Raw genomic sequence first — 25,596 nt, forward strand, 5'->3', positions numbered from 1 at the left:
TTCGTGTCAGACACTGATGGGGGGGGGGGGGCTGTTATTACATTTGGCACGAGGTAGCTGCTGCTTTCAGCCAGGCTGAGGCTGTGGAAGGCAACGTTGATGGTTCGTGTAGTTGCGTTCCTGCCAGCTACGTGAAAGGCGCACGAATCCCAGCTTCGGCCTGGCTCAGCCCTGGCTGTTGCAATGCCAGCATCCTGTACTGGAGTGCTTGTTGGGAGTCCTGGCGGCTCTGCTTGCAATTCAGCTCCTTGCTAATGCGCCAGGAAAGCAGGAGATGGCCTAAGGATTTGTTTAAATATATAGGTGTGTTTTTAAAAGATTTATGAGAGGCAGTCACAGAGGGAGAAAGGTCTTCCGTCTGCTGGTTCACTCCTCAAATGGCTGCAATGGCCCTGAGCTGCGCTGAGCCAAAGCCAGGAGCGGGGAGTTTCTTCCAGGTCTCCCACGTGGGTGCAGGGGCCCAAACACTTGGGCCATCTTCTACTGCTTTCCCAGGCCATAGCAGAGAGCTGGATGGGAAAAGGGGCAGCTGGGACACAAACCGGCACCTGTATGGTGGGGTTCAGGTTGTCGTGGGGCACAAAGAGCAAAAGACCACCAGAGTGATGAAGTTAAATTAGGAGTCTATATTAGCCAGCCTACTACCAAACAAGTCTGGAGAAGACAGCCCCTTGTTGCAGTTGTGGGGCGTTTTTTTTAAAGGTAGAAACCACATTTTTGTGGCCTTGGCCATTATCAAGCAAGCAGAAATACAGAAGCCAGAAATACGTTGGTTATAGCCGGATGAGCAGACCTATGGGTGTCTATAACTTGTTTCTCTCAGAGGAACAGTCCCTGTGCTGAAGCAACCAAGCCAGATAACCTATAAACACCCGGGCATGCTGTGTCCTCCTGTGAGAAAACGTTAAACTTCAAGGCACCCTGTCACAAGGCTGGGGCAACCCGGGGAGAAACTGCCTCACTTTTGTGGCGGGGGTCACCCGCCTCCTCTGCTGGAGGAACTGTAGGAGGCGGAGCAAGGAGTGGAACAGAGCGATTCTGTGAAAGCTCCCTTTTGGATTTCGGACTGCTGTATCCCTCAGGAATGGAGTGTTAGTAACTCAGGTGACTTTAGATAGTGCCCATGGAGTGTTCATCTCAGAGAGCCCCATTTTCGAGGGTGCGGATTATTACCAAAAGCGCTGCAAGGGGGGCCACTGCCTGGCATAATCACATGCTGGGAACATTGGGGGAGGGTAGTGAAGCTCACCACTGTCCTTTGGTTTTTAGATTTTTTTTTTTTTATTTTTGCATAAGTAGTCCATCCTGTATAGGTAGATGACTGTGTATTCCCTTTGCCCCTATGGCTGCTGTTGTAAATAAATTGCATCTCCCCATTGGTAAATGGTAACAATAAACAAAATTTTAAAAAATGAAAAAAAAAAAAAAAAAAGCGCTGCAAGGTAGCTGCTGTTTTCCCTTAAGGAGCCGCCGCGCAACGCAATGGTGAAATTGACGCCCACCCCCTGCCCCCAGCTCCCGGCCCCTCGCCCCCGCTCCGGCCCCTCGCCCCTTGCTCCCCGCCCCTCGCCCCTTGCTCCCCGCTTCCGGCCCCGCCCCGGGGCGCGCACGATCTGCGCAAGCGCTCAGCGAGGATTCGGAAGTGCGGTCCGGAAGTGGCGTGCGGACGGCACCCGGAAGGCAGCGGCGGAGTAAACAGAGAGGGTCCTTGGTGTGGTGTGTGTGGCCCGTGTGGCCCCTTCCCCCGGCCGCCATGAACCGGCTGTCGGATGACTACGACCCTTATGCGGTTGAGGAGCCTAGCGACGAGGACCCAGCTCTGAGCAGGTGGGCCCCTTGCCCTACCCCGGTCGCCGGGCCTTCAGGCCGAGAGTGGGTCTTGGCGGCCTCCGGCGGCTGCGCCTGCCGAGCTGGGAGGACCCTCGGCCCCGTGGTTCGGGTACCTGTCCGCGCCCCACTGTGGTGTTGGGGGTTCCTGGTGGAGTCACGCACTTGCGGGGAGTCGTGGCCGCCGCCGCCGCGGGGAAGAGGGAGATTCCGCAGTCTCGGTGTTAATCTTGGGAAGCGGGGGATCGAATCCCGTCTCGCGGCTCACTAGCAGTGTGAAGGAAGGCACCTCACTTACCCTCGGTGTCTCTTCTGCAAGAAGGGACTACAGTAACTGTCGGAAGTTGCTTGTGAGACGGACACGTTCCGTGCCCATCTTGAAGACTAAAACTGCCATTAACGGAAATAAGGGAGTCCTGAACAGACTTGAAAATGCATATATGCTTGCTGTGGTCTTCATAGGCTACATAAGACTTTTTTTTTTTTTAAGATTTATTTTATTTATTTGAAAGAGTTACACAGAGAGGAGAGGCAGAGAGAGAGAGAGAGAGACGGAGAGAGAGAGGTCTTCCATCTGCTGGTTCACTCCCCAAACGACCAGAGCTTCGCTGATCAGGAGCCAGGAGCTTCTTCCAGGCCTCTCACGCGGGTGCAGGGGCCCAAGGATTTGGGCCATCTTGTGTTTTCCCAGGCCACAGCAGAGAGTTGGATTGGAAGTGGAGCAGCCGGGACTTGATCCGGCGCCCATATGGGATGCGGGCACTGCAGGCGGCGGCCTCACCTGCTACGCCGCAGCGCCCAGCGCGGCCCCACTGCATAACATTCTTGTATTCGACAGGCTTACAGTGAAATAGCGGAAAGAAGATAAAATATATATGTTGTAAGAGTGTTGTAGGAAGTGATGACTGAGATAGATGAAATTTTGTGGAGATTTTCGGAAGGATGGGATTCATCCTCCCCCCGGGGAAATTGGAGTGACATTGCTGAGAGTTTTCCAGACCAATTTAGCTTTTTTTTTTTTTTTTAAAGATTTATTTATTTATGGAAGAGTTACAAAGGGAGAGAACTCTCCTATAGATAACCCCCTCCTTTTTTTTTTTTTTTTTTTTTTAAAGATTTACTTATTTTGGGGCCAGTGCTGTGGCACAGTGGGTTAATGCCCTGGCCTGAAGCTCTCCCATCCCATATGAGTGCTGGTTCTAATCCTGGCTGCTCTGCTTCCGATCCAGCTCTCTGCTGTGGCCTGGGAAAGCAGTGGAAGATTGCCCAAGTCCTTGGACCCCTGCACCCGCATAGGAGACCCGGAAGAAGCTCCTGGCTTCGGATTGGCACAGCTCTGGCCGTTGTGGCCAATTGGGGAGCGAACCATTGGATGGAAGATCTCTCTCTCTCTCTTTGCCTCTCCTCTCTCTGTGTAACTCTGACTTTCAAATAAATCTTTTTTTAAAAAAAGATCTACTTATTTGTAAGGCAGAGTGACAGAGGTGAGGAGAGAGAGAGTGAGGGAGGGAGGGAGAGAGAGATATTGATTGAGATTGAGATTCCATCTGCTGGTTTACTCTCCGAATGCCTGCAACAGCAGAGTGGAGTCCAGGCTGATACAAGGAGACAGGAACTGCATCCAGGTCCCATGTGCGTGGCAGGAGCCCAAGTACTTGGGCCATCATTTGCTGCATCTCAGGCACGTTCGAAGGAAGCTGGGTTGGAAGTACGGAGTAGCTGGGACTAGAACCAGGTACTCCAGATAGGGGAAGCCAGTGTACCACAACACCCACCCCCATTCATAAACCTTAAACATTAGTTGTTTCTGATGAGGTTTTTGGTGGAGTTGTACTTTCTTCATTCAGTTGTTCTGGGGAAGGATTATAGCATGGGAGATCAGACTGCTAGGGACATTTCTGTTGTGGGGAGTGAGGATGGGCACCAGGATTCCCTGTGAAGGGGAGTTTCAGGGAGCAAACATTTAGCCTACTGAATGGTTAAAATGCCTGTGTCCTGTTCCACATGGGAACACCTGGGTTCTTTTCCAGCTGCTGATTCCAGCTTCCTGCTCAGGTGGACTCTGGGAAGCAGTGGTAATGGCTCCAGTAATTGGATTCTTTTTTTTTTTTTTTTTGACAGGCAGAGTGGATAGTGAGAGAGAGAGACAGAGAGAAAGGTCTTCCTTTGCCATTGGTTCACCCTCCAGTGGCCGCCGCGGCTGGCGCGCTGCGGCCGGCGCATCTCGCTGATCCGAAGCCAGGAGCCAGGTGCTTCTCCTGGTCTCCCATGCAGGTGCAGGGCCCAAGCACTTGGGCCATCCTCCACTGCCTTCCCGGGCCATAGCAGAGAGCTGGCCTGGAAGAGGGGCAACCGGGATAGAATCCGGCACCCCAACCGGGACTAGAACCCGGTGTGCCGGCGCCGCAAGGTGGAGGATTAGCCTGTTAAGCCACAGTGCCGGCCCCAGTAATTGGATTCTTGTAACCTACATGGGAGACCTGATTCGAGTTCCAGTCCTGGCCAGGCCATTGCGGGAATGTGGGGAGTGAACCAGCTGATGGGAGTGTGGTATCTCTCTTCCTCTCAATTAAAAATAAATAAGTAGGCCGGCGCCGCGGCTCACTAGGCTAATCCTCCACCTTGCGGCGCCGGCACACTGGGTTCTAGTCCCGGTCGGGGCACCGGATTCTGTCCCGGTTGCCCCTCTTCCAGGCCAGCTCTCTGCTGTGGCCAGGGAGTGCAGTGGAGGATGGCCCAAGTGCTTGGGCCCTGCACCCCATGGGAGACCAGGAGAAGCACCTGGCTCCTGCCATCGGATCAGTGTGGTGCGCCGGCCGCAGCGCGCCAGCCGCGGCGGCCATTGGAGGGTGAACCAACGGCAAAGGAAGACCTTTCTCTCTGTCTCTCTCTCTCTCTCACTGTCCACTCTGCCTGTCAAAAAAAAAAAAAAAAAAAAGTAAATAGATACTGTGAAGCCACAGCAGTGTTATTAGATGTTATTGTTTGCTGAAAACTGTGTGCCCAGTGGTTATTACTATTAAAGATTTATTTTTAGTTATTTGAAAGGCAGTTAGAGATCTTTATCCACTGGTTCACTCCCCAAATTGCTGCAGTGGCCAAGAGCTGGGCCAGGCTGAAGCCAGAAGCCAGGAGCTGCATCTAGGTCTTCCATGTGGGTGCAGGGGCCCAAGCTCTTGGGTCATCTTTCACTGATTTCCCAGGTGCATTTGCAGGGAGCTGGATTGGAAGTGGAGTGGCTGGGACTCAAACCAGCGCCCATATGGGATGCTAGTGCTGCAGGATGTAGCTTAACCTGCTGTGCCAAAGTGCTGGCCCCAGCACTAGGTGTTTGAGAGATGTCTTGTTAAGGTTTGATTTTAACTTGTCTTCAAATAGTACTTTGTACTTTATACTTTGTGTGTCTGTGTGGGTGCAAACTGTTGAAATCTTTACGTAGTATAGAGTTGATCTTCTGTATATAAAGATAATTAAAAATGAATCTTGGGCTGGTGTCGTGGTGCAGTAGGTTAATCCTGTGCCTGTAGTGCTGGCATCACATTATGGGTGCCGGTTCTAGTCCTGGCTGCTCCTCTTCCAATCCAGCTCTCTGCTGTGGCCTGGGAAAGCAGTGGAAGATGGCCCAAGTCCTTGGGCCCCTGCATCTGCATGGGAGACCGGGAAGAAGCAGCTGGCTCCTGGCTTCCGATCAGCACAGCTCCGGCCGTAGCGGCCGTTTGGAGAGTGAACCAATGGATGGGAGACCTTTCTTTCTGTTTCTCTCTCTCACTGTCTGTAACTCTACATCATAAATAATTAAATAAAATCTTTAAAAAAAAAATCTTAATGAAGAATGGGATGGAAGAGGGAGTAGAAGGTTCCGGGATGGTTTGGGGGTGGGAGGGCGGGTATGGGGAGAAAGAACCGCTATATTCCAAAAGTTCTACCTATGAGATTTATATTTATTAAATAAAAGCTTTCTAAAAAAAAAAAAGGTTTGATTTTACACTACTCATAAGCTAATTCATTGGAGCCTGCTACTTTTTCATAGCGATAAAAGGCTGCGTATGGCACAGTAAGCAGCTTGAATGTGGTGTTTGTGTGGTTTTTCTTCTCAATGTGCAACAACATGCTGCACATTGAAGCTAAAGAACACTTGAGATTGGAATCCACCTCTTTAATAGCCAATAAGTAAGTAAGTAAGTCCTAGAAGGAGGTATTACCTTCATTCTTCAAGGTTGCTTGCTGCAAATACAACCCTTAGACATGGCCTAAGTGAAGAGTGCTCAGAACTTTGTATACTTGGCATACTCATCAACAGAGTGAGGATTGGGGCTAGCATTGTGGCATAACGGGTTAAGCCACTACCTGCGATGCCAGCATCTCATATGGGCCCTGGTTCGAGTTCCAGTTGCTCCACTTCTGATCCAGCTCCTTGCTAATGGCACCTGGGAAAAGCAGTGGAAGAGGACCCAAGTCCTTGGAGACCTGGATGCAGCTCCTGGGTCCTGGCTTCTGCCTGGCCCAGCCTTGGCCATTGTGGCCATTTGAACAGTGAACCAGTGAATGGAAGATCTCTGTCTGTCTCTCTCACTCTGCCTTTCAAATAAATAAATCAATCTTTAAAAATAGATTTTTTTAAAAAACAAAACATTTTTTTATTTGAAAGGCAGAGTGATAGAGAGAGGGGGTAGAAAGAGAGGACTTTTATCTGCTAGTTCATTTCCCAAATGGCCACATTAGCCCGGGCTGGCCCACGCTGAAACCAGGAGTCAGGAACTCCAATCCAGGTTGCCCACATGGGTGGCAGGGATCCAAGCACTTGGTCCATCCTCCACTGTCTTCCCAGGTGCATTAGCAGGGAACTAGATGAGAAGTGTAGTGGAGACTCTCTATCCCACATCCCACTCTGATACAGGATGCCAGTATTGCAGGTGGGGCTAACTCTTGTGGCTCATGTTTGCCTCTCCTGGAGGTCCTAAAGACTGAGACTTGAAATTATTAGAAAGATTGAAGAAAATGTGTAAAAGGAACAATTTTCTTGCCTTGTGATTCAGTTTTTTAAATTAGACTTTTTATTTCGAAGTTGTAGATTCATATGCAGTTGTAAAAAAGAATGGATTCTTTGAACCCTTCACCCAGCTTCCCACAGTATTAACATATTCACAAAACTATGGTGGAGTATCACATCCAGAATACTGACATTAATGCAGTCAAGATAGAGAACATCCCATGCCTTCTGCCACTCTGTCATGAACATGCTCACTTCCTTCCCACACCCTACTGAACTCAGCTACTACTAATCTGGTATCCATTTCTGTAATTTTGTAATTTCAGCAATATTAAAAGGGAATCATGCGGCATATAACCTTTGGGAATTATTTTTTCTGACCCAGCATAATTTTCCAAGAATTCATCTGGATTGTTAGAAGCATTGCTTTTTTTTTTTTTAATTGCTGAATAGTAGTCCGTAGTTGAACCATTCACTCATTGAAGGACATCTGGGTAGTTTTCAGTTTTGACTATTGTGAATAAAGCTACTATAGTTTTTGTGTGAACTTAAGTTTTCATTTCTCTGGGTAATGCCCAGGAGTACAGTTGATTGGTTGTGTGGTAGTTGCATATTTAGTTTTACAAGGAACTACCAAACTGTTTTCCTACCAGCAACGGGTTCGGTGTTACTTAGGGGGTGATCTGTCCTGCTGCTGCATAAATAATCCTCGTGCTTTGGAAACACCAGAACATAGGATAGGGAAGAGTTCTTCGATCTTGGCAGCACTAGCATTTTGGATCAGAATTCTTTGTTTAGAGAACTGCTTGTGAGGCCCGCGCTGCAGTGTAGTAGGCTAAGCTTCCATCTGCGGTGCCAGCATCCCATATGGGCAGTTGTTTGTGTCCTGGCTGTTCTGATCCAGCTCTCTGCTTATGGCCTGGGAAAGTAGTACAAGATGGCCCAAGTGCTTGGACCCCTGCACCCACGAAGGGGGACCCAGAAGAAGCTCCTGGCACCTGGCTTCGGATTGGCCTAGGTCTGGCCATTGCAGCCATTTGGAGAGTGAACCAGTGGATGGAAGACCTTTCTTTCTGTCTTTCCCTGTCTCTGTAACTCTACCTCTAAAATAAATAAAATCTTAAAAAGAAAATGGCTTGTGCATTCTAGGATGTTTGACAACACTCCTAGCATCTACCTGCTAACTGCACTAGCTCTTGCCCCTTCCCTGAACTGTGACAAATGAAAATGTCTCTAGGCATGCCACATGTTCTGTGGGGACAAAACTGCCCTTAATTAGGGACCACTGGGTAGATGGAGGGTAATAGTGGGAGGTAAGTTTGGAAAAATACACTGGAGCCAGATTGTGAAGGCTGTTTTAAAAAATTACTTAAGAATAGGCAATGTGGCACAGAAGGATAAGCTTTGCCACTTGGAACGCCTGCTTTACGTATCAGAGTGCCTGGTTCAAGTCCTGGGTGCTTCCAATCCAGGCTAATGTGCCTGGGAAGCTGCAGATGGTGGCGCAGGTGTTTGAGTTCCTGCGATTCATGTTAGCAGAAAGCTGCATCAGAAGTGAAGTTGCAGGACTTGAATCAGCTGCTATGGGATGCCTGTCTGGAAAGTGGAGGCTTAAAACTCTGCGCCACCCCCCAGCCCCAGGAATAACGTTTGGGAAGGAGGATTAGGATGGAGTGAAACAGAATAGAGGTTGGAGGCCTGGAGCTTCTTAGGCTGTAGTGGCACAGGCAAAGTTAGGAGGATCTGAGTGAAAGTGGATGTATAGGAGAAAGGGAGTGTGGTGGTCAGGATGGGAAATGTCAGATGGGAGATTGTCTTAGGAGTAAAGTCTAGCTAAGGCCTCCGTTATTAACAAAGCTGATGATTGTGAATTACATTTTTCTGATTTACTCCCTGCTGGAGCCTCAATAGCATTGTTCTGTAAGAGAAAATAGGGGGCTGGTGCTGTGACATAGTGGGTAAAGCCGCCACCCACAGTGCCAGCATCCCATATGGGGAACAGTTTGAGTCGTGGTTTCTCCACTTCCCATCCTGCTCCCTGCTAATGTGCCTGGAAAAGCAGCAGAGGATGGCCCAGGTGCTTGGGCCCCTGTACCCACATGGAGACCCAATGAAGCTCCTGGTTCCTGGCTTTAGCCTAGCCTGGTCCATCCCAGGCCATTGCAGCTGCTTGGGGAGTGAACCAGTGATGGAAGACTTCGTTCTTTCTGCCTTTGCCTCTTTCTCTTTGTGATTTGGACTTTCAAATAGAGTAAATAAATCTTTTTTTTTTTTTTTGACAGGCAGAGTGGATAGAGAGACAGAGAGAAAGGTCTTCCTTTTTGCCGTTGGTTCACCCTCCAATGGCCGCTGCGGCTGGCACGCTGCGCCGATCCGAAGCCAGGAGCCAGGTGCTTCTCCTGGTCTCCCATGGGGTGCAGGGCTCCTCCACTGCCTTCCCGGGTCACAGCAGAGAGCTGGCCTGGAAGAGGAGCAACCAGGACAGAATCTGGCGCCCCGACCGGGACTAGAACCCGGTGTGTTGGCGCCGCAGGTGGAGGATTAGCCTATTGAGCCGCAGCGCCGGCCCCACTGTGCCTTTTGATCTGTAATGTTTAATGACTATCTGTTAATATTTTGTGTATATATTAGCTATGTATGTGGATATGTTAGCTATATATTAATCATGTATTTTCAGTCTGGTGAAGTAAACTTTTCATTTTGGATGGAATTATGAATTGGTGTTCTTGGAAAGCAGTATAATAGTATAAGAGGTCAGAAAGATATACAAAGTACATATACAAAGATATCCATTGTAGTGTTTTTGTTGTTGTTGTTAAGATTTATTTATTTTTTGAAAGAGTTAGAGAGAAGGAGAGACAGAGATCTTCCAATCCGCTGGGTTACTCCCTAGATGTCCACAACAGCTGGGGCTGGGCCAGGCCGAAGCCAGGATTCAGGAACTTCATCTGAGTCTCCCATATGGGTAGCAGGGCCCCAAGCACTTGGACCATCTTCTGCTGTTTTTCCCAGATCACCATCTGAGAGCTGGATGGGAAGTGGAGTATCTGGGACTCGAACCAGCACCCATATGGAATGCTGGCGCTGCAGGCAGCAGCTTTACCCACTGTTCCACAGTGCCAGCCCTGAGGAAATGTTATGTATACATTTTGTTTTTTAAAGATTTATTTATTTTGAAAGGCAGAGTTTGAGGGAGAGACAGAGAGAGAGGTCTTCTATCTGCTGGTTGATTGACTTCTCAAATGGCTGCAACGGCTGGGTTTGGGTGAGGCCAAAGCCAGGAGCTTCTTCTGGTTCTCCCATATAGGTGCAGGGGCCCAAGGACTTGGGGCCATCTTTCACTGTTTTCCCAGGTGCATTAGTAGGGAACTGGATTGTAAATGGAGCAGCTGGAACTTGAACTGGTGGCCATATGGGATGCTAACGTCACAGGCAGAGACTTAACCCGCTACACCATAATGCTGGCCCCGTTATGTACTCATTAAAAAGAAATACACAGAACTGGTTAATCTATTAAGTGAGACTAGTTGTATATAATATGTGATAGATGTAAAACTTTTAATTATTTTTAGAAAGTGGGTGTTTGGCCTAGCGATTAAAACACCTGAGTCCCCAATTGAAGTCCCCAATCATGTGCCTGTATTCAAGTCCCAGCTCTGCCTCCTCTTTCTTCCTGTTAGTACAGACTCTGGAAGGCTGCAGATGATGATTCAGTGGTGGGTCCCTGCCACCCAAGCAGGACACCTGGATTGTGTCCCAGGCTCTTGGCTTCAGCCTGGCCCAGCCCAAGCCATGTGAACATTTGGGGAGAGAACCAGTGGGTGGGAGTGCTCTCTCTGCCTCAAAAAAACAAAAACAAAAACAAAAAGTAAAACATTGGTAGATAGTGTGATGATGGGAGACTTGTTTTTCACTTTTTAAATATTTTTTTCTTCTTATTTGAACGTATACTAGTTCTGAAGATGAAGTGGATGTGCTTTTACATGGAACTCCAGACCAAAAACGAAAACTCATCAGAGAATGTCTTACTGGTGAAAGTGAATCATCTAGTGAAGATGAATTTGAAAAAGAAATGGAAGCTGAATTAAATTCTACCATAAAAACAATGGAGGACAAGTTGTCCTCTCTAGGAACAGGTAAACTTTGGGTTCAGTTTTCTTTTTCTTTTTCTTTTTTTTTTTGACAGGCAGAGTGGACAGTGAGAGAGAGAGAGAGAGAGAGAGAAAGAGAAAGGTCTTCCTTTTCCGTTGGTTTACCCCCCAGTGGCCGCTGCGGCCAGCGCGCTGTGGCCAGCACACCGCGCTGATCCGAAGGCAGGAGCCAGGTGCTTCCTCCTGGTCTCCCATGCGGGCACAGGGCCCAAGGACCTGGGCCATCCTCCACTGCACTCCCGGGCCACAGCAGAGAGCTGGCCTGGAAGAAGAGCAACCGGGACAGAATTCGGCACCCAGACCAGGACTAGAACCCGGGGTGCTAGTGCCGTAAGGTGGAGGATTAGCCTGTTGAGCTGCGGCGCCGGCACTTGGGTTCAGTTTTCATATATGTATTTTTATGTGCTCCATAAAGGCAGAGACCTTGTATGTGCTTTGTGTCCCTTGCGCTTTCAGCAGGTGCTCAAACAGTATTTATTGAGTGAGGGAATAAATGTGTTCAGTTGGTTGAGCCAGAGTTTTCTTTGATGACTGTGGAGAAAAGTTCTGTGTTGTTAAAAAGAGACTTTAGTGCTGTTTATTTGCATTTCCTTATATAGTTTTTACTTCAGGATCAAAAAAGAAAGATATAAGCCTGTGGAAGTATTTTTAGGGTTAGATGGCGCTGACCTAGCACTTTAAATAGGTGTCATTACGAATTCTTGTTTCTTTCCTTTTTTTTTTTTTAAAAGATTTTATTTATTTATTTGAGAGGTAGAGTTACAAACAATGAGAGGTAGAGACAGAGAGAAAGGTCTTCCTTCTGTTGGTTCACTCCCTAAATGGCCACAACGGCCGGAGCTGTGCCAATCCGGAGCCAGGAGCCAGGAGCCTCCTCCCGGTCATCCTCTACTGCTTTCCCAGGCCATAGCAGAGAGCTGGATGGTAAGTGGAGCAGCCGGGACTAGAACTGGCACCCATATGGGATGTGGGTGCTGCAGGAGGAGGATTAACCTACTGTGCCACAGTGCCAGCCCCGAATTCTTGTTTCATTGTAATAAATAATGAAATATGCCTCATTATGGTGCTTGGTCTTTATGTATAATGTTCCTGACCTAGAATCTGGTGTGTGAAAGTAGTACTCGTTATTAAACAGTTAAGAAGTGAAAGCAAAAATAACAATGATGATAAAGGTAAAAACTAAAGCAGATATTAAGAGGAAGAATTATGAGATAAATAGAGGAAATGTCATGGTACTGGGTACAACCAAGAGAGGAAGAGATGTCCTTGACTCATTCCCCTGCCTTCCTGTAGGGTTCTTACCCTCTTTCCCCTAAAGTCAGCTAAGACATTAATATCCTGTTCTGCACAATATACTGCATGACAGAAAGGTAGAGATTTGCTGGCAACCTGAAGTGGCTTTTTCATTTAAGAATAGTGTGGGAAAGGAGAGAGAATAATTTTCTCATGATTTGGAACTCTTAATTTGTAAGGGCAGAGGCCAAAGAAATTGAGTAAATCATTGATGTGAAAATATTTCCCCCTCCAAATGGGATTGTGAATGAATTGGTATTCCCTTAAGGTAATGGAGTTTTTCTCTTGTGAATTACATATAGTTTACTCTAAACTTCATTTCTGGTTTGAATAGGGTCTTCCTCGGAAAATGGGAAAGTTGGAACGGTTCTGACAAAGTATTATGATGACATATATTTTGATTCTGATTCTGAGGATGAAGACAAAGCAGGTAGGTAATACACTGGTATTTACTGGGTTTAGCAGTTATATTTTAGGAAAAAAGGTTTACCTGACAGATTGTTTTATAGTAAGACTTTCCTCTGAGTTTTTATCTTTTAAAAAATTGCAGGCCATTGATATGAAGGCAAAAGCAGAATTAAGAAAAGTTGAGGATAGAGACATGTAGGACACAGCACCAGTAGTGGTGCTGCAAGGGTGAGTTGTCCTGATTCACTTCCTCCTCTGTTCTGGGCTCTTGACTCCCCCAACCCTTTAGTTTCCTTGGAGTAGCAGCATTTGTTTTCACATCTCCAAATGGTTTTCCTTATTATTTATTTGCTTATTTATGTATTTTTATTTTTAAAAGATTTATTTATTTATATGAAAGGCAGAGTTGCAGAGAGGGAGGCAAGACAGAGAGAGAGAGAGCAAGAGCGAGGGCATTTATTGGTTCACTCCCCAGATGGCTGCAGTGGCTAGGGCTGGGCCATGTCAAAACCAGAAATCCAGAACTCCATCCAGGTCTCCCATGAGGGTGGCAGGGGCCCAAGGGCCCAAGCATTTGGGCCATCTTCCACTGCTTTCTCAGGTGCATTAGCAGGGAGGCAGATTGGAAGTGGAGCAGCTGGGACTTCAACTGTCCCTCATATAGAATATAGAATGTTGACGTCACAGGCAGCTGCTTAACCCACTGTGCCACAGTGCCAGCTCTTTTACTTTTTTATTTTCATTTTATTATTTTTTTAATATTTATTTATTTATTTGAAAGTCAGAGTTACACAGAGAGAAGGAGAGGCAGAGAGAGAGAGGTCTTCCATCCACTGGTTCATTCCCCAATTGCCACAACGGCCAGAGAAGCACCGATCCAAATCAGGAGCTTCTTTTGGGTCTCCCATGCAGGTACAGGGGCCCAAGGACTTGGGCCATCTTCTACTGCGTTCCCAGGCCATGGCAGAGAGCTGGATCGGAAGTGGAGCAGCCGGGACTCGATCCAGCACCCATATGGGATACCTGCACTGCAGGTGGCAGCTTTACCTGCTACGCCACAGCGTCAGCCCCATTTATTTGTATTTTTAAAAATTTTTTTGAAATAAAGCTAGAGGGGCTGATGCTGTGGCATAGCAGGTGAGGCTGCCGCCTGCAGTGCCGGCATCCCATATGGGCATTGGTTCGAGACCTGGCTGCTGCATTTCTGATCCAGCTCTCTGCCATGGCCTGGGAAAGCAGTAGAAGATAGCCCAGATACTTGGGTCCCTGCACCTGCCTGGGAGACCTGGAAGAAGCTCCTGGCTTCTGGCTTTGGATCGGTGCAGCTCCAGCCGTTGCAGCCAATTGGGGAGTGAATCAGCGGATGGAAGACTTCTCTCTTTCTGCCTCTCCTTCTCTCCCTGGATAACTCTGAGTTTCAAGTAAAAAAAAAAAAATCTTAAAAATATTTATATAAAAAAAAAAAAGAAATAAAGCTAGAGACACAGAGATGAATAGAGAGACATCTTCTATCCACTGGTTCACTCCTTAAATACTAGCAAGAAATAGGGCTGGGCCAGGGTGAAGACAGGAATCTACAACTCTGGTTCTCCCAGGTGTGTGGCAAGAGCCCAAGTACTTGGACCCTCTGATGCTTTCTAAGGTGCATTAGCAGGAAACTAGATCAGAAACAGAACACTTGGGACACAAACTTGGTACTCTGACATGGGATTCTGGCTTTGCAAGCAGTGGGTTCACCTTCTGGGTTCCAATACCAGCTCCTATATATGTAATTTTAAGATTTATTTATTTGAAAGGCAGAGTTAAGGGTTGAAGTTGGGGGAAGAGAGTTTATCTTTTTTTTTTTTAAGGTTTATTTATTCATTTGAAAGGCAGAGACAGAGAGAGAGAGAGAGAAGAGAGACAGAGGAGGGTCTTCCATCTACTGGCTCACTTCTCGGATGGCCGCAACAGCCGGAGCTGTCCTGATCCAAAGCCAGGAGCCTGGAGCTTCTTCCAGGTCTCCCATGCTGGTGTAGGGACCTAAGGACTTGGGCCATCTTCTACTGCTTTCCCAGGCCATAGCAGAGAGCTGGATTAGAAGTAGAGCAGCCAGGACTCAAGTCAGTGCCCGTATAGGATACTGGCACTGCAGGTAGCGGCTTTACCTGCTATGCCACGGTGCCGGCCCCATGGGGAAGAGAGTCTTTAGTCTGCTGGTTCATTCCCCATATGGCCCCAACAGACAGGAGTGGGCTGGTCTGGGCCAGACTGAAGCCAGGAGCTAGGAACTTCATGCAGGTCTCCCATTGGGTAGCAGGAGCCCAAATACTTGGGCCATCTTTCCTAGGTGTATAACCTGGGAACTGTGTCAGAAGCAGAGTAGCCAGGGCTTCAACTAACACTCCAGCAGGGGGTGCCAGTGTCGCAAACAGCGACTTAGTCCACTGTGCCACAACTCTGGCCCCAATTTTATATTTTTATATATTAGTACTTAACTATTGATTTGCTAGAGTACATTTTAAACGTGTAGTATATCTGGATAGCTGTGAGTTTTTTCTCCCGACTCATTTTGAAATATTTTTATTCTGATTTTAGTAGCATCATATTTATTTTATTTTATTTTATTTTTGAGAAGCAGAGGTATATACAACAGAGAGAAAGTGCTCTCCTCTGCTCATCGACTCCTCAAATACCTGTGATGGCTGGGGCAGGTCTGGGGTCAAATCTGGGAGCCAGTAACTCAGTCTTGGTCTCCAAGCTAGGTGGCAGAAGCCAATTACTTGAATGGTCATCACTGCCTGCTAGGGTGCATATTAACAGGAAACTGGAGCTGGGAATTGAGCCTGGGTGTCTTCAGGCGAGGCTCAATGCCTGCTCCTCAGTTGCACTTTTTATATGGGAACTTGTGGAGAACTTATACATCAAAAATAGTTTCTGTTCCTGGTTTGTTTTTAGTGATTGTTTTTTAAGTGCTAACAGTCCCGGTTTATATTCTCTGATCAACTATTTTTTTAAAAGATGTATTTATTTATTTTAAGGTCAGAGTTACACAGAGAGAGGCGAGGCAGAGAGAGAGAGAGAGAGAGTGTCTTTCATCCAATGGTTCACTCCCCAGTTGGCCTCAACAGCTGGAGCTGCGCCGATCTGAAGCCAGGAGCCAGGAGCTTCTTCTGGGTCTCCCACACGAGTGCAGGAACCCAAGGACTTGGGCCATCTTCTACTGCTTTCCCAGGCCATAGTAGAGAGCTGGATGGGATGTGGAGCAGCCAGGACTTGAACCGGCACCCATATGGGATGCCGGCGCTTCAGGCCAGGGCGTTAACCCACTGCACTACAGCACTGGCTCCATTCAGTGATTTTTTTTTTTTTTTAAGATTTATTTTATTTACTCGAAAGACAGAGTTACAGAGAGAGGTAGAGTAAGGTAGAGAGGGAGAGGTCTTCCATCTGTTGGTTCACTCCCCAAATGGCCACAGGGCCGGAGCTGAGCTGATATGAAGCCAGGAGCTTCTTCCAGGTCTTCTACATAGGTGCAGGAGCCAAGGACTTAGGTCATCTTCTACTGCTTTCCCAGGCCATAGCAGGGAGCTGGATCAGAAGTGGAGCAGCTGGAACTTGAACCAGCACCCATATGGGATGCCGGCGCTACAGGCCAGGGCCTTAATCCACTGTGTCACAGCACTGCCCTTAGTCATCTTTTTGAGACTCTGCATTCTCATTTTTTTAAAAATATTTATTTATTTATTTGAAAGAGAAACACAGAGAGAGGAGAGGCAGAGAGAGAGAGGTCTTCCATCCACTGGTTCACTCCCCAGTTGGCCGCAACGGCCGTAGCTGTGCCAATCCGAAGCCAGGAGCCAGGAGCTTCTTCCTGGTCTCCCATGTGGGTGCAGGGGCCCAAGGACTTGGGCCATCTTCTACTGCTTTCCCAGGCCACAGCAGAGAGCGGGATAGGAAATGGAGTGGCCGGGTCTCGAACCGGCGCCCATATGGGATGCTGGCGCTTCAGGCCAGGGCATTAACCCACTGCGCCACAGCTCCGGCCCCTGAATTCTCATTATTTATACTTTGTCCTTGAGATACTAGGTTTTGATGAGGAAATAATTTGCTTTCTCTGTCATCTTTATTTTAATGGCTTGCTAATTGGACAAGAACTTTATTTAGAGGAATAGCTTTTAAAGTTTTTTTTTTTTTTTTTTTAGAAAAATAGAAATAGAATAAAGTGTAGCTTGGGAGATGGGATTCTTCATTCTGCATAAGAAGTGTGAACCCTTAACTTTTTCAAAATTAGCACAGGTGACCAAGAAGAAAAAGAAGAAACGACACAGGATTCCAACAAATGATGAATTACTGTATGATCCTGAAAAAGATAACAGAGACCAGGCTTGGGTTGATGCACAAAGAAGGGGGTAAGAGTTTAAACTTAATCTTTAGAATCTTTAGAAAAATAACTACTACATTTATATTTTAATGTATCAGGGGTCTTCAAAAAGTTCATGGAAAATGTGTAATATGAAAAAGCTGCATGTATTTAAAAAAACTGTTTATTTAATTGAGAGAGTGAGAGAGAGTGGTTCACTCTCCAGATGCCCACAAGGCCTGGGGCTGGGCTGGAGCTGAGACAGGTAGGAACTCAGTTCAGGTCTCGTAGGTGGCAGAGTCATCACCACCTGAGCCTCCCAGTGTCTGCTTTTGCATCCTTGTATGGGATGCTGGCACCTCAGGTGGATGCTTAACCTGTGCCACAGCACTGGCTCCACAAATGTAAATCTTAAAAAATTTTTATTTATATATTTGAAAGGCAGATAGATATTCCATCTTTTCGCCAAAGCCCAGACCTCAGTCCAGGTCTCCCTCCCACATTGGATGGCAAAGACCCAAATAGTTGAGCCATTACCTGCTGCCTCCTAGGATGTACATTAACTGTAGGGTAGAGTCGGAGGTGGAGTCATTACTGGCACTCTGATGTGGGATGTCAGTGTTTTAACCACTGTACCAAATGCTAGCCCCAAATATGAATCTTTTTTTGTTTCTGTTTTTTGCTCTTTGTATGAATCTTTTTTTTTTTAAATTTATTTTATTTATTTGAAATTCCAAGTTACAGGACCAGGGCTGTGATGTAATACAAAGGAGGGTATTGTGGTATAGGAGATTAAGATGCACTTGGGATTAACTACATCTCATGTCAAAGTGGCTAGGTCTAAGTCCTGGCTCAGCTTCTGATCCAATCTCCAGGGAGGCAGCAGATGGTGGCTCAAGTACTGGAGTTCCTGCTACCCACATGGGAGACTCAGGGTTCTTGTAGTGCCAGAGAGTAAGGAAGTGCTGGAAACTCAAGTACAACAATGAGAAGACTGTGTCAGAGGGGAACAGGTGCCAATGAAACCTTGACAGCCATTGGGTGGGTGGTCTCTCTCTCTCTCTCTCTTTGTCTTTCTCTCTCTCTCTCTCCCTCCTTCTCCCTCTGTAACTCTGCATTTTTTTTTTTTTAAGCTTAATTAATTTATTTGAGAGGCAGAGTTACAGAGGGAGAGACAGAGGTCTTCTATCCATTGGTTCACTCCCTATATGGCTACAACAGCTGAGTTGGGCCAATCCAAAGCAGGAGCCGGGAGCTTCTTCCAGGGTGTCCCACGTGGGTGCAGGGGCCCTACACTTGGGCCGTCCTCCACTGCTTTCCCAAGCACATTAGCAGGGAAACTTAACCTTTCCTTGACTCAACCATTTCTCCAAGGAATACTGGTTCCTGTTTTTGGAGGGTGGCACTACAAATCAAGATCTGGTTTTGTTATGTCCTTCTCCTTGCACATTTTATTTTTTTGTTCTAGTTATCATGGTTTTGGACTACAGAGACCACGCCAGCAACAACAGCCAGTTCCAAATAGTGATGCTGTTTTGAATTGCCCTGCCTGCATGACCACCCTGTGCCTTGATTGCCAGAGGTAATGTGAAGGGTACACATACACAGGTTAAAAAGTAGCTTGGTGATCCTGTAAGTCAGAAGTAGACTTTTAAGGTGCTCAGGAATTCTATTAAGGTTCTGTACTCATATCCTTGGTGCTACATGATCAGTCTCTATACAAAGAATTTTGGATATATAGTTGCATTAAAAGCTTTTTTGTTTTAAGGTTTATTTTATTTATTTGAAAGAGAGAGGAAGAGACAGAGAGAAAGAGGTCTTTTTTTTTTTTTTTTAATTTAGTCATTTATATGAAAGTCAGAGTTACACAGAGAGAAGGAGAGGCAGAGAGATAGGTCTTCACTCCCTAATTGGTCGAACCAGTGCTCATATGGGATGCGAGCACCACAGGTGGCTGCTTTGCCCATTATGCCATAGCGCCATCCTCAGAGAAAGAGGTCTTCTGTCCACTGGTTCACTCCTCAAATGGCCACAATGGCCAGGGTTGGGGCAGAACAAAGCCAGGAGCCAGGGGCTTCTTGCATGTCTCCCATGTAGATGTGGGGACCCACAGACCTTGGCTGACTTCTGCTGCTTTCCCAGGCACATTAGCAGGGAGCTGGATCAGAAGTGGAGCAGCTGGGGCTTAAACTGGTGGCCATGTGGGATGCTGGCATCACAGGCAGAAACTTTCCTACTATGCCACAGCACTGGACCCAAAAGTAGTTTTTTTTTTAAAGATTTATTTAATTATTTGAAAGTCAGAGTTACACAGAGACAGGAGAGGCAGAGAGAGGACCGCTTCCCATGTTGGAGTATTCACTGTTCTTTAATTCTATTATTATTATTACCAGATACTTAATCCTATCCATATAATCATTTAACACTTAAGATGGTATTTTTACCACCCAGTTTAAGGGGATTTGGGGTTCCATGACAAGTTTTAAAACTGAACCGTTAGAAGTAGGTCTGTAGGAATGTATGCAGAACTATACAGCTTTACATTTATAAACTTCATTCACTTCATAATTACAACTTTAGGAACATGGTGATTCTTCTCCACCATGCCCACCTTCTTACAACTACTCCCAACCCCTCTTCCATCTCCTTCTCTTATTCCCACTCTTATTTTTTATTGAGATCTATTTTCAGTTGACTTTATACAAATTTTAACTCTATGTTAAGTAGAGTTCAAAAAATAGTATAAAAAAATGTTCCTCAACAGTCAAGACAAAGGCTGTTCAAGTCAATGCTTCTCAAAGTGTCAATTTTATGTCTACAGGTTGCCTTTTAGGTGCTCTGTTAGTTATCACAGGTCAGGGAAAACGTGGTATTTGTCCCTTTTGGACTGGCTTATTTCACTAAGTATGATGTTTTCTGGATTCATCCATTTTGTTGTAAATGACCAGATTTCATTATTTTTTTTACCACTTTGTAGTATTCCATAGTGTACATATCCCATAATTTCTTTATTGAGTCTTCAGTTGATGGGCATTTGAGTTGATTACATGTCTTAGCTATTGTGAATTGGGGTGCAGTAAACATGGGGGTGCAAATGAACTCTTTCATATACTGATTTCATTCCCCTTGGGTATATTCCCAGGAGTGGGATGGCTGGGTCATATGGCAGGTCTGTATTCAGATTTCTGAAGTATCTCCATATTGTCTTCCATAGTGGCTTTACCAGTTTACATTCCTACCATCTGTGGATTAGTGTACCTTTTCCCCACATCCTCGCCAGCATTTGTTGTTTGTTGATTTCTGTGAAAACTATTCTAACCAGGGTGAGCTGAAATTGCTGATCCCTGACTGCTAGGGATCCTGAGCATTTTTTCATGAGTCTGTTGGCCATTTGGATTTCCTCTTTTGAAAAATGCCTGCTTAAGTCCTTTGCCCATTTCTTCACTGGGTTGTTTGTTTTGTTGATGTGGAGTTTCTTGATCTCTTTGTAGATTCTGGTTATTAATTCTTTATTATTTGCATAGTTTGCAAATAATTCCTCCCATTCTGTTGGTTCACTTTCCTGAGTTTCTTTTGCAGTACAAAAGCTTCTCAATTTGATGTAATCCCATTTGTCAATTTTGGCTTTGAATGGCTTGTGCCTCTGGGATATTTCCAAAAACTCTTTGCCTGTGCTAATGTCTTGCATGGTTTCCTCAACATTCTCTAATAATTTGATGGTGTCAGTCAAAGATTTAGGTCTTTAATCCATTTTTTAAAAGATTTTATTTATAGGCTGGCACCGTGGCTCAACAGGCTAATATTCTGCCTTGAGGCGCCGGCACACCAGGTTCTAGTCCCGGTCGGGGCACCGGATTCTGTCCTGGTTGCCCCTCTTCCAGGCCAGCTCTCTGCTATGGCCCAGGAGTGCAGTGGAGGATGGCCCAAGTGCTTGGGCCCTGCACCCCATGGGAGACCAGGAGAAGCACCTGGCTCCTGGCTTTGGATCAGCACGGTGCGCCGGCCACAGTGCGCCAGCGGCAGCGGCCATTGGAGGGTGAACCAATGGCAAAGGAAGACCTTTCTCTCTCTCTCTCTCACTGTCCACTCTGCCTGTCAAAAATAATTAAAAAAAAAAGATTTTATTTATGTATTTGAGAAGTAGAGTTACAGACAGTGAGAGGTAGAGACAGAGAAAAAGGCCTTCCTTCTGTTGGTTCACTCCCCAGATGGCTGCAATGGCTGGAGCTGCGCTGATCCGAAGCCAGGAGCCAGATGCCTCCTCCCGGTCTCCCATGCGGGTGCAGGGGCCCAAGCACTTGGGCCATTCTCTACTGCTTTCCCAGGCTATAGCAGAGAGCTGGATTGGAAGAAGAGCAGCTGGGACTAGAACCGGCGCCCATATGGGGTGCTGGTGCCCCAGGCAGAGGATTAACCTACTGTGCCACGGAGCCGGCCCCCTTTAATCCATTTTGAGTGGATTTTTTGTGTAAGGTAAAAGGTAGGGGTCTTGTTTCATACTTCTGCATTTGGAAATCCAGTTTTCCCAGTACCATTTGTTGAAGAGACTGTCTTTGCTCCAGGGATTGGTTTTATCTCCTTTGTCAAATACAAGTTAGCTGTAGATGCTTGGGTTGATTTCTGGCATTTCTATTCTGTTCCATTGGTCTATCCATCTGTTTTTGTATCAGTACCAGGCTGGTTTGATTATAACTGCCCTGTAGTATGTCTTGAAATCTGGTATTGCAGTGCCACCAGCTTTGTTTTTGTTGTATAAGATTGCTTCTGCTATTCAAGGTTTCCTGTGTTTCCATATGAATTTCAACATCATTTTTTTTTTTTTAAAGATTTATTTATTTATTTGAAAGACAGTTACAGAGAGAGGTAGAGACAGAGAGTGAGGTCTTCCATCTGCTGGTTCACTCCCCAGATGGCTGCAACGGCCAGAGCTGCGCCAATCCAAAGCCAGGAGGAGCCAGGAGCTTCTTCCAGGTCTCCCACATGGCTGCAGAGGCCCAAGGACTTGGGCCATCTTCTACTGCTTTCCCAGGCCATAGCAGAGAGCTGGATCGGAAGAGGAACAGCCAGGACTCAAACTGGCGCCCATATGGGTGCCAGCGCTTCAGGCCAGGGTGTTAACCCACTGTGCCACAGCGCCGGCCCCCATTTTTTCTATATCTGAGAAGAATGTTCTTGGTATTTTGATTGGTATTGCATTGAATCTGTAAATTGCTTTTGGAAGTATTGACATTTTTATTATATTGATTCTTCCAATCCATGAACAAGGAAGGTTCCCCCCCCCCTTTTTTTATCTTCTATTTCTTTTAATATTTTGTAATTCTCATCATAGAGATTTTTGACATCCTTGGTTAAATTTATTCCAAGGTATTTGATTTTTTTTTTTTTTTTGGTAGCTTTTGTGAATGGGATTGATTTTAGAAGTTCTTTCTCAGCCGTGGCATTGTCTGTGTATACAAAGCTTATTGATTTTTGTGTATTGATTTTATATCCTGCCACTTTACCAAACTCTTCTATGAGTTTCAATAGTTTCTTAATGGAATCTTTTGGATCCCCTATGTATAGATAAAATCATGTCATCTGCAAATAGGTATGTTTGACTTCCTCCCCAATTTGCATCTCTTTGATTTCTTTTTCTTGCCTAATGGCTATGGCCAAAACTTTCCAGGACCTCATTGATAGCTATGGTGACAGTGGGCATCCCTGTCTGGTTCCAGATCTCAGTGCAAATGCTTCCAACTTTTCGCTATTCAATAGGGCACTTCCCATGGGTTTGTCATAGATTGCTTTGATTGTGTTGAAGAATGTTCCTTCTATACCCAGTTTTCTTAGAGTTTTCATCATGAAAGAAGTTGTATTTTATGAAATGCTTTCTCTGCATCTATTGAGATAATCATATGGTTTTTGTTCTTTTGTTTGTTAATGTGATGTATCACACTGATTGGTTTGCGCATGTTGACCCATCGCTGCATAACAGCATAAATGAAAAAAAGTGCATAAATGCCACTTGGTCTGGGTTGGATGATCTTTCTGATGTGTTGTTGGATTTGATTGGCTAGAATTTTGTTGAGGATTTTTGCATCTGTGTTCATCAGGGAAATAGGTCTGTAATTCTCTTTCTCAGTTGCGTCTGTTTCTGGTTTAGGAATTAAAGTGATGCTGGCTTCATAGAGTTTGGGGAGGATTCCCTCCCTTTCAGTTGTTTTGAATAGCTTGAGAAGAGTTGGAGTAGTGTTCTTTAAATGTCTGTTAGAATTTAGCAGTGAAGCCATCTGGTCCTGGGCTTTTCTTTGTTGGGAGGGTCTTTATTACTGATTCAATTTCCATCTTGGTTATGGGTCTTTTGGTTTTCTGTGTCTTCATGGCTCTATTTAGATGGGTTGTATGTGTCTAGGAATCTATCATTTCTTCTAGGTTTCCCAGTTTGTTGGCATATAGCTCTTTGTAGTAATTTCTGATGATTCTTTTTATTTCTGTGGTGTCTGTTGCTACACTTCCTTTTTCATCTCTAATTTTATTGACCTGGGTCTCCTCTCTCCTTTTTTTGGTTTGTTCTCTCTCACTTTTTTTGGTGTGTCAGATTTGTTTATTTTTTCAAAAAACCAACTCTTCATTTTGCTGATCTTTTGTATTTTTTTGTTTCAATTTTGTTGATTTCTTCTAATTTTTAAAAAAATTTTATTTATTTACTTGAAATTCAGAGTTACACAGAGAGAGAGAGAGGGAGGGAGGTCTTCTATCCGTTGGTTTTCTCCCTAAACGGCCGCAACAGCCGGAGCTATGCCGATCCGAAGCCATGCCGATCCGAAGCCAGGAGCCATGAGCTTCTTCCAGGTCTCTCACGCGGGTGCAGAGGCCCAAGCACTTGGGCCATCTTCCACTGCTTTCCCAGGCCATAGCAGAGAGCTGGATTGGAAGTAGAGCAGCCGGGACTTGAACTGGCGCCCATATGAGATTCTGGCACTGCAGGCTGTGGCTTTACCCGCTATGCCACAGCGCCAGCCCCTCTTCTCTAATTTTAATTATTTCTTTTTTCCTACTGGTTTTGGGTTTGGTTTGCTGTTGTTTTTCTAGGTCCTTGAGATACATTGATAGCTCATTTATTTGGTGCTTTTCCAATTTCTTGATGTAGATACCAGTTGATGTAAATAACTTTGAGCCGGCACCGTGACTTAACAGGTTAATCCTCTGCCTTGCAGCGCCGGCACACCGGGTTCTAGTCCCGGTCGGGGCGCCGGATTCTATCCCGGTTGCCCCTCTTCCAGGACAGCTCTCTGCTATAGCCCGGGAAGGCAGTGGAGGATGGCCCAAGTGCTTGGGCTCTGCACCCGCATGGGAGACCAGGAGAAGCACCTGACTCCTGGCTTCGGATCGGCGAGATGCGCCGGCCGCAGCGGCCATTGGAGGGTGAACCAATGGCAAAAAGGAAGACCTTTCTCTCTGTCTCTCTCTCTCACTATCCACTCTGCCTGTCCAAAAAAAAAAAAAAAAAAGTAAATAACTTTGTTTTTTAAGATTTATTTATTTATTTGAAAGTTAGAGGAGAGGCAGAGAGAGAGAGGTCTTCTATCTACTGGTTCACTCCCCAATTGGCTGAATGGCCAGAGCTGCATTGATCCGAAACCAGGAGCCAGGAGCTTCTTCTGGGTCTCCCACATGGGTGCATGGGCCCAAGGACTTGGGCCATCTTCCATTGCTTTCCTAAGGCCATAGCAGAGAGCTGGATTAGAAGCGGAGGAGCCGGGATACGAACCGGCATCCATATGGGATGCTGGTACTGCAGGCAGCGCCTTTTCCTGCTACACCACAGCACCGGCCCTATAAACTTTCCTTTTAACACTGCTTTTGCTTATCCCATAAGTTTTGATATGTTGCTGTTTTGTTCCTGTCTTGTCTTTGGTAGGTATTTCATTAAGTTTTGGTGTTTCCAAATGTTTATCTAAATGGATAACTATTAAAATAGAACATGATACTAATTCTCCATTTCTAATTCATAAATACTAATTTCTCCATTTTATTCTTAGGCATGAATCTTACAAAACTCAGTATAGAGCAATGTTTGTGATGAATTGTTCAGTCAACAAAGAGGAGGTTCTAAGATACAAAGCTCCAGAGAACAGGAAGAAAAGGCGGGGCCGTAAGAAGATGAGGTCTACCCATGAAGATGCTGCAGAGCAAGTGGAGGCAGGAGAGGAAGAAATCTATCACCCAGTCATGTGCACCGAATGTTCCACTGAAGTGGCCGTCTATGACAAGGATGAAGTCTTTCATTTTTTCAACGTTTTAGCAAGCCATTCCTAAATAGCGCAACTGGCATTTAACTCCCTGATTCTGTATGTAAGGCAAATGCGGACATTTATTTTCCTCTGGCCTATTCCTTATTGTAATGGTAACATTGAGTTGTTACTAGAGGAAGCAGTGTTTTTATCTTTATGGGTGAGGGTAGGTACCAACCTTCATCTCTCCTCCCTTTCCTTTGTTGTCCTTTAATTTCCTCCCAGTACTGATGGGACTGATTATTCGGTCCTTTTCTGATGAACATTTGGAAACTGCAGGGCTTTTTTACTTATTAAAGCTCTTTAGAATTA

At 45.9% G+C, this 25,596-nt stretch overlaps 1 protein-coding gene across 1 annotated transcript; it reads left to right on the forward strand.

The window, feature by feature from the left end:
* Positions 1–1,653: 1,653 nt before the first annotated feature.
* On the forward strand, positions 1,654–25,596 carry EAPP (E2F associated phosphoprotein). The gene is made up of 6 exons (XM_062205290.1): positions 1,654–1,827; positions 10,772–10,953; positions 12,596–12,691; positions 16,943–17,060; positions 18,480–18,593; positions 25,033–25,596. Exons 1-6 carry the CDS (start codon positions 1,754–1,756, stop codon positions 25,307–25,309), a joined length of 861 nt encoding a protein of 286 aa, XP_062061274.1. The 5' UTR covers positions 1,654–1,753; the 3' UTR covers positions 25,310–25,596.

Source organism: Lepus europaeus, chromosome 11 (assembly GCF_033115175.1).
Source record: "Lepus europaeus isolate LE1 chromosome 11, mLepTim1.pri, whole genome shotgun sequence".
Taxonomy (NCBI): Eukaryota; Metazoa; Chordata; class Mammalia; order Lagomorpha; family Leporidae; genus Lepus; species Lepus europaeus.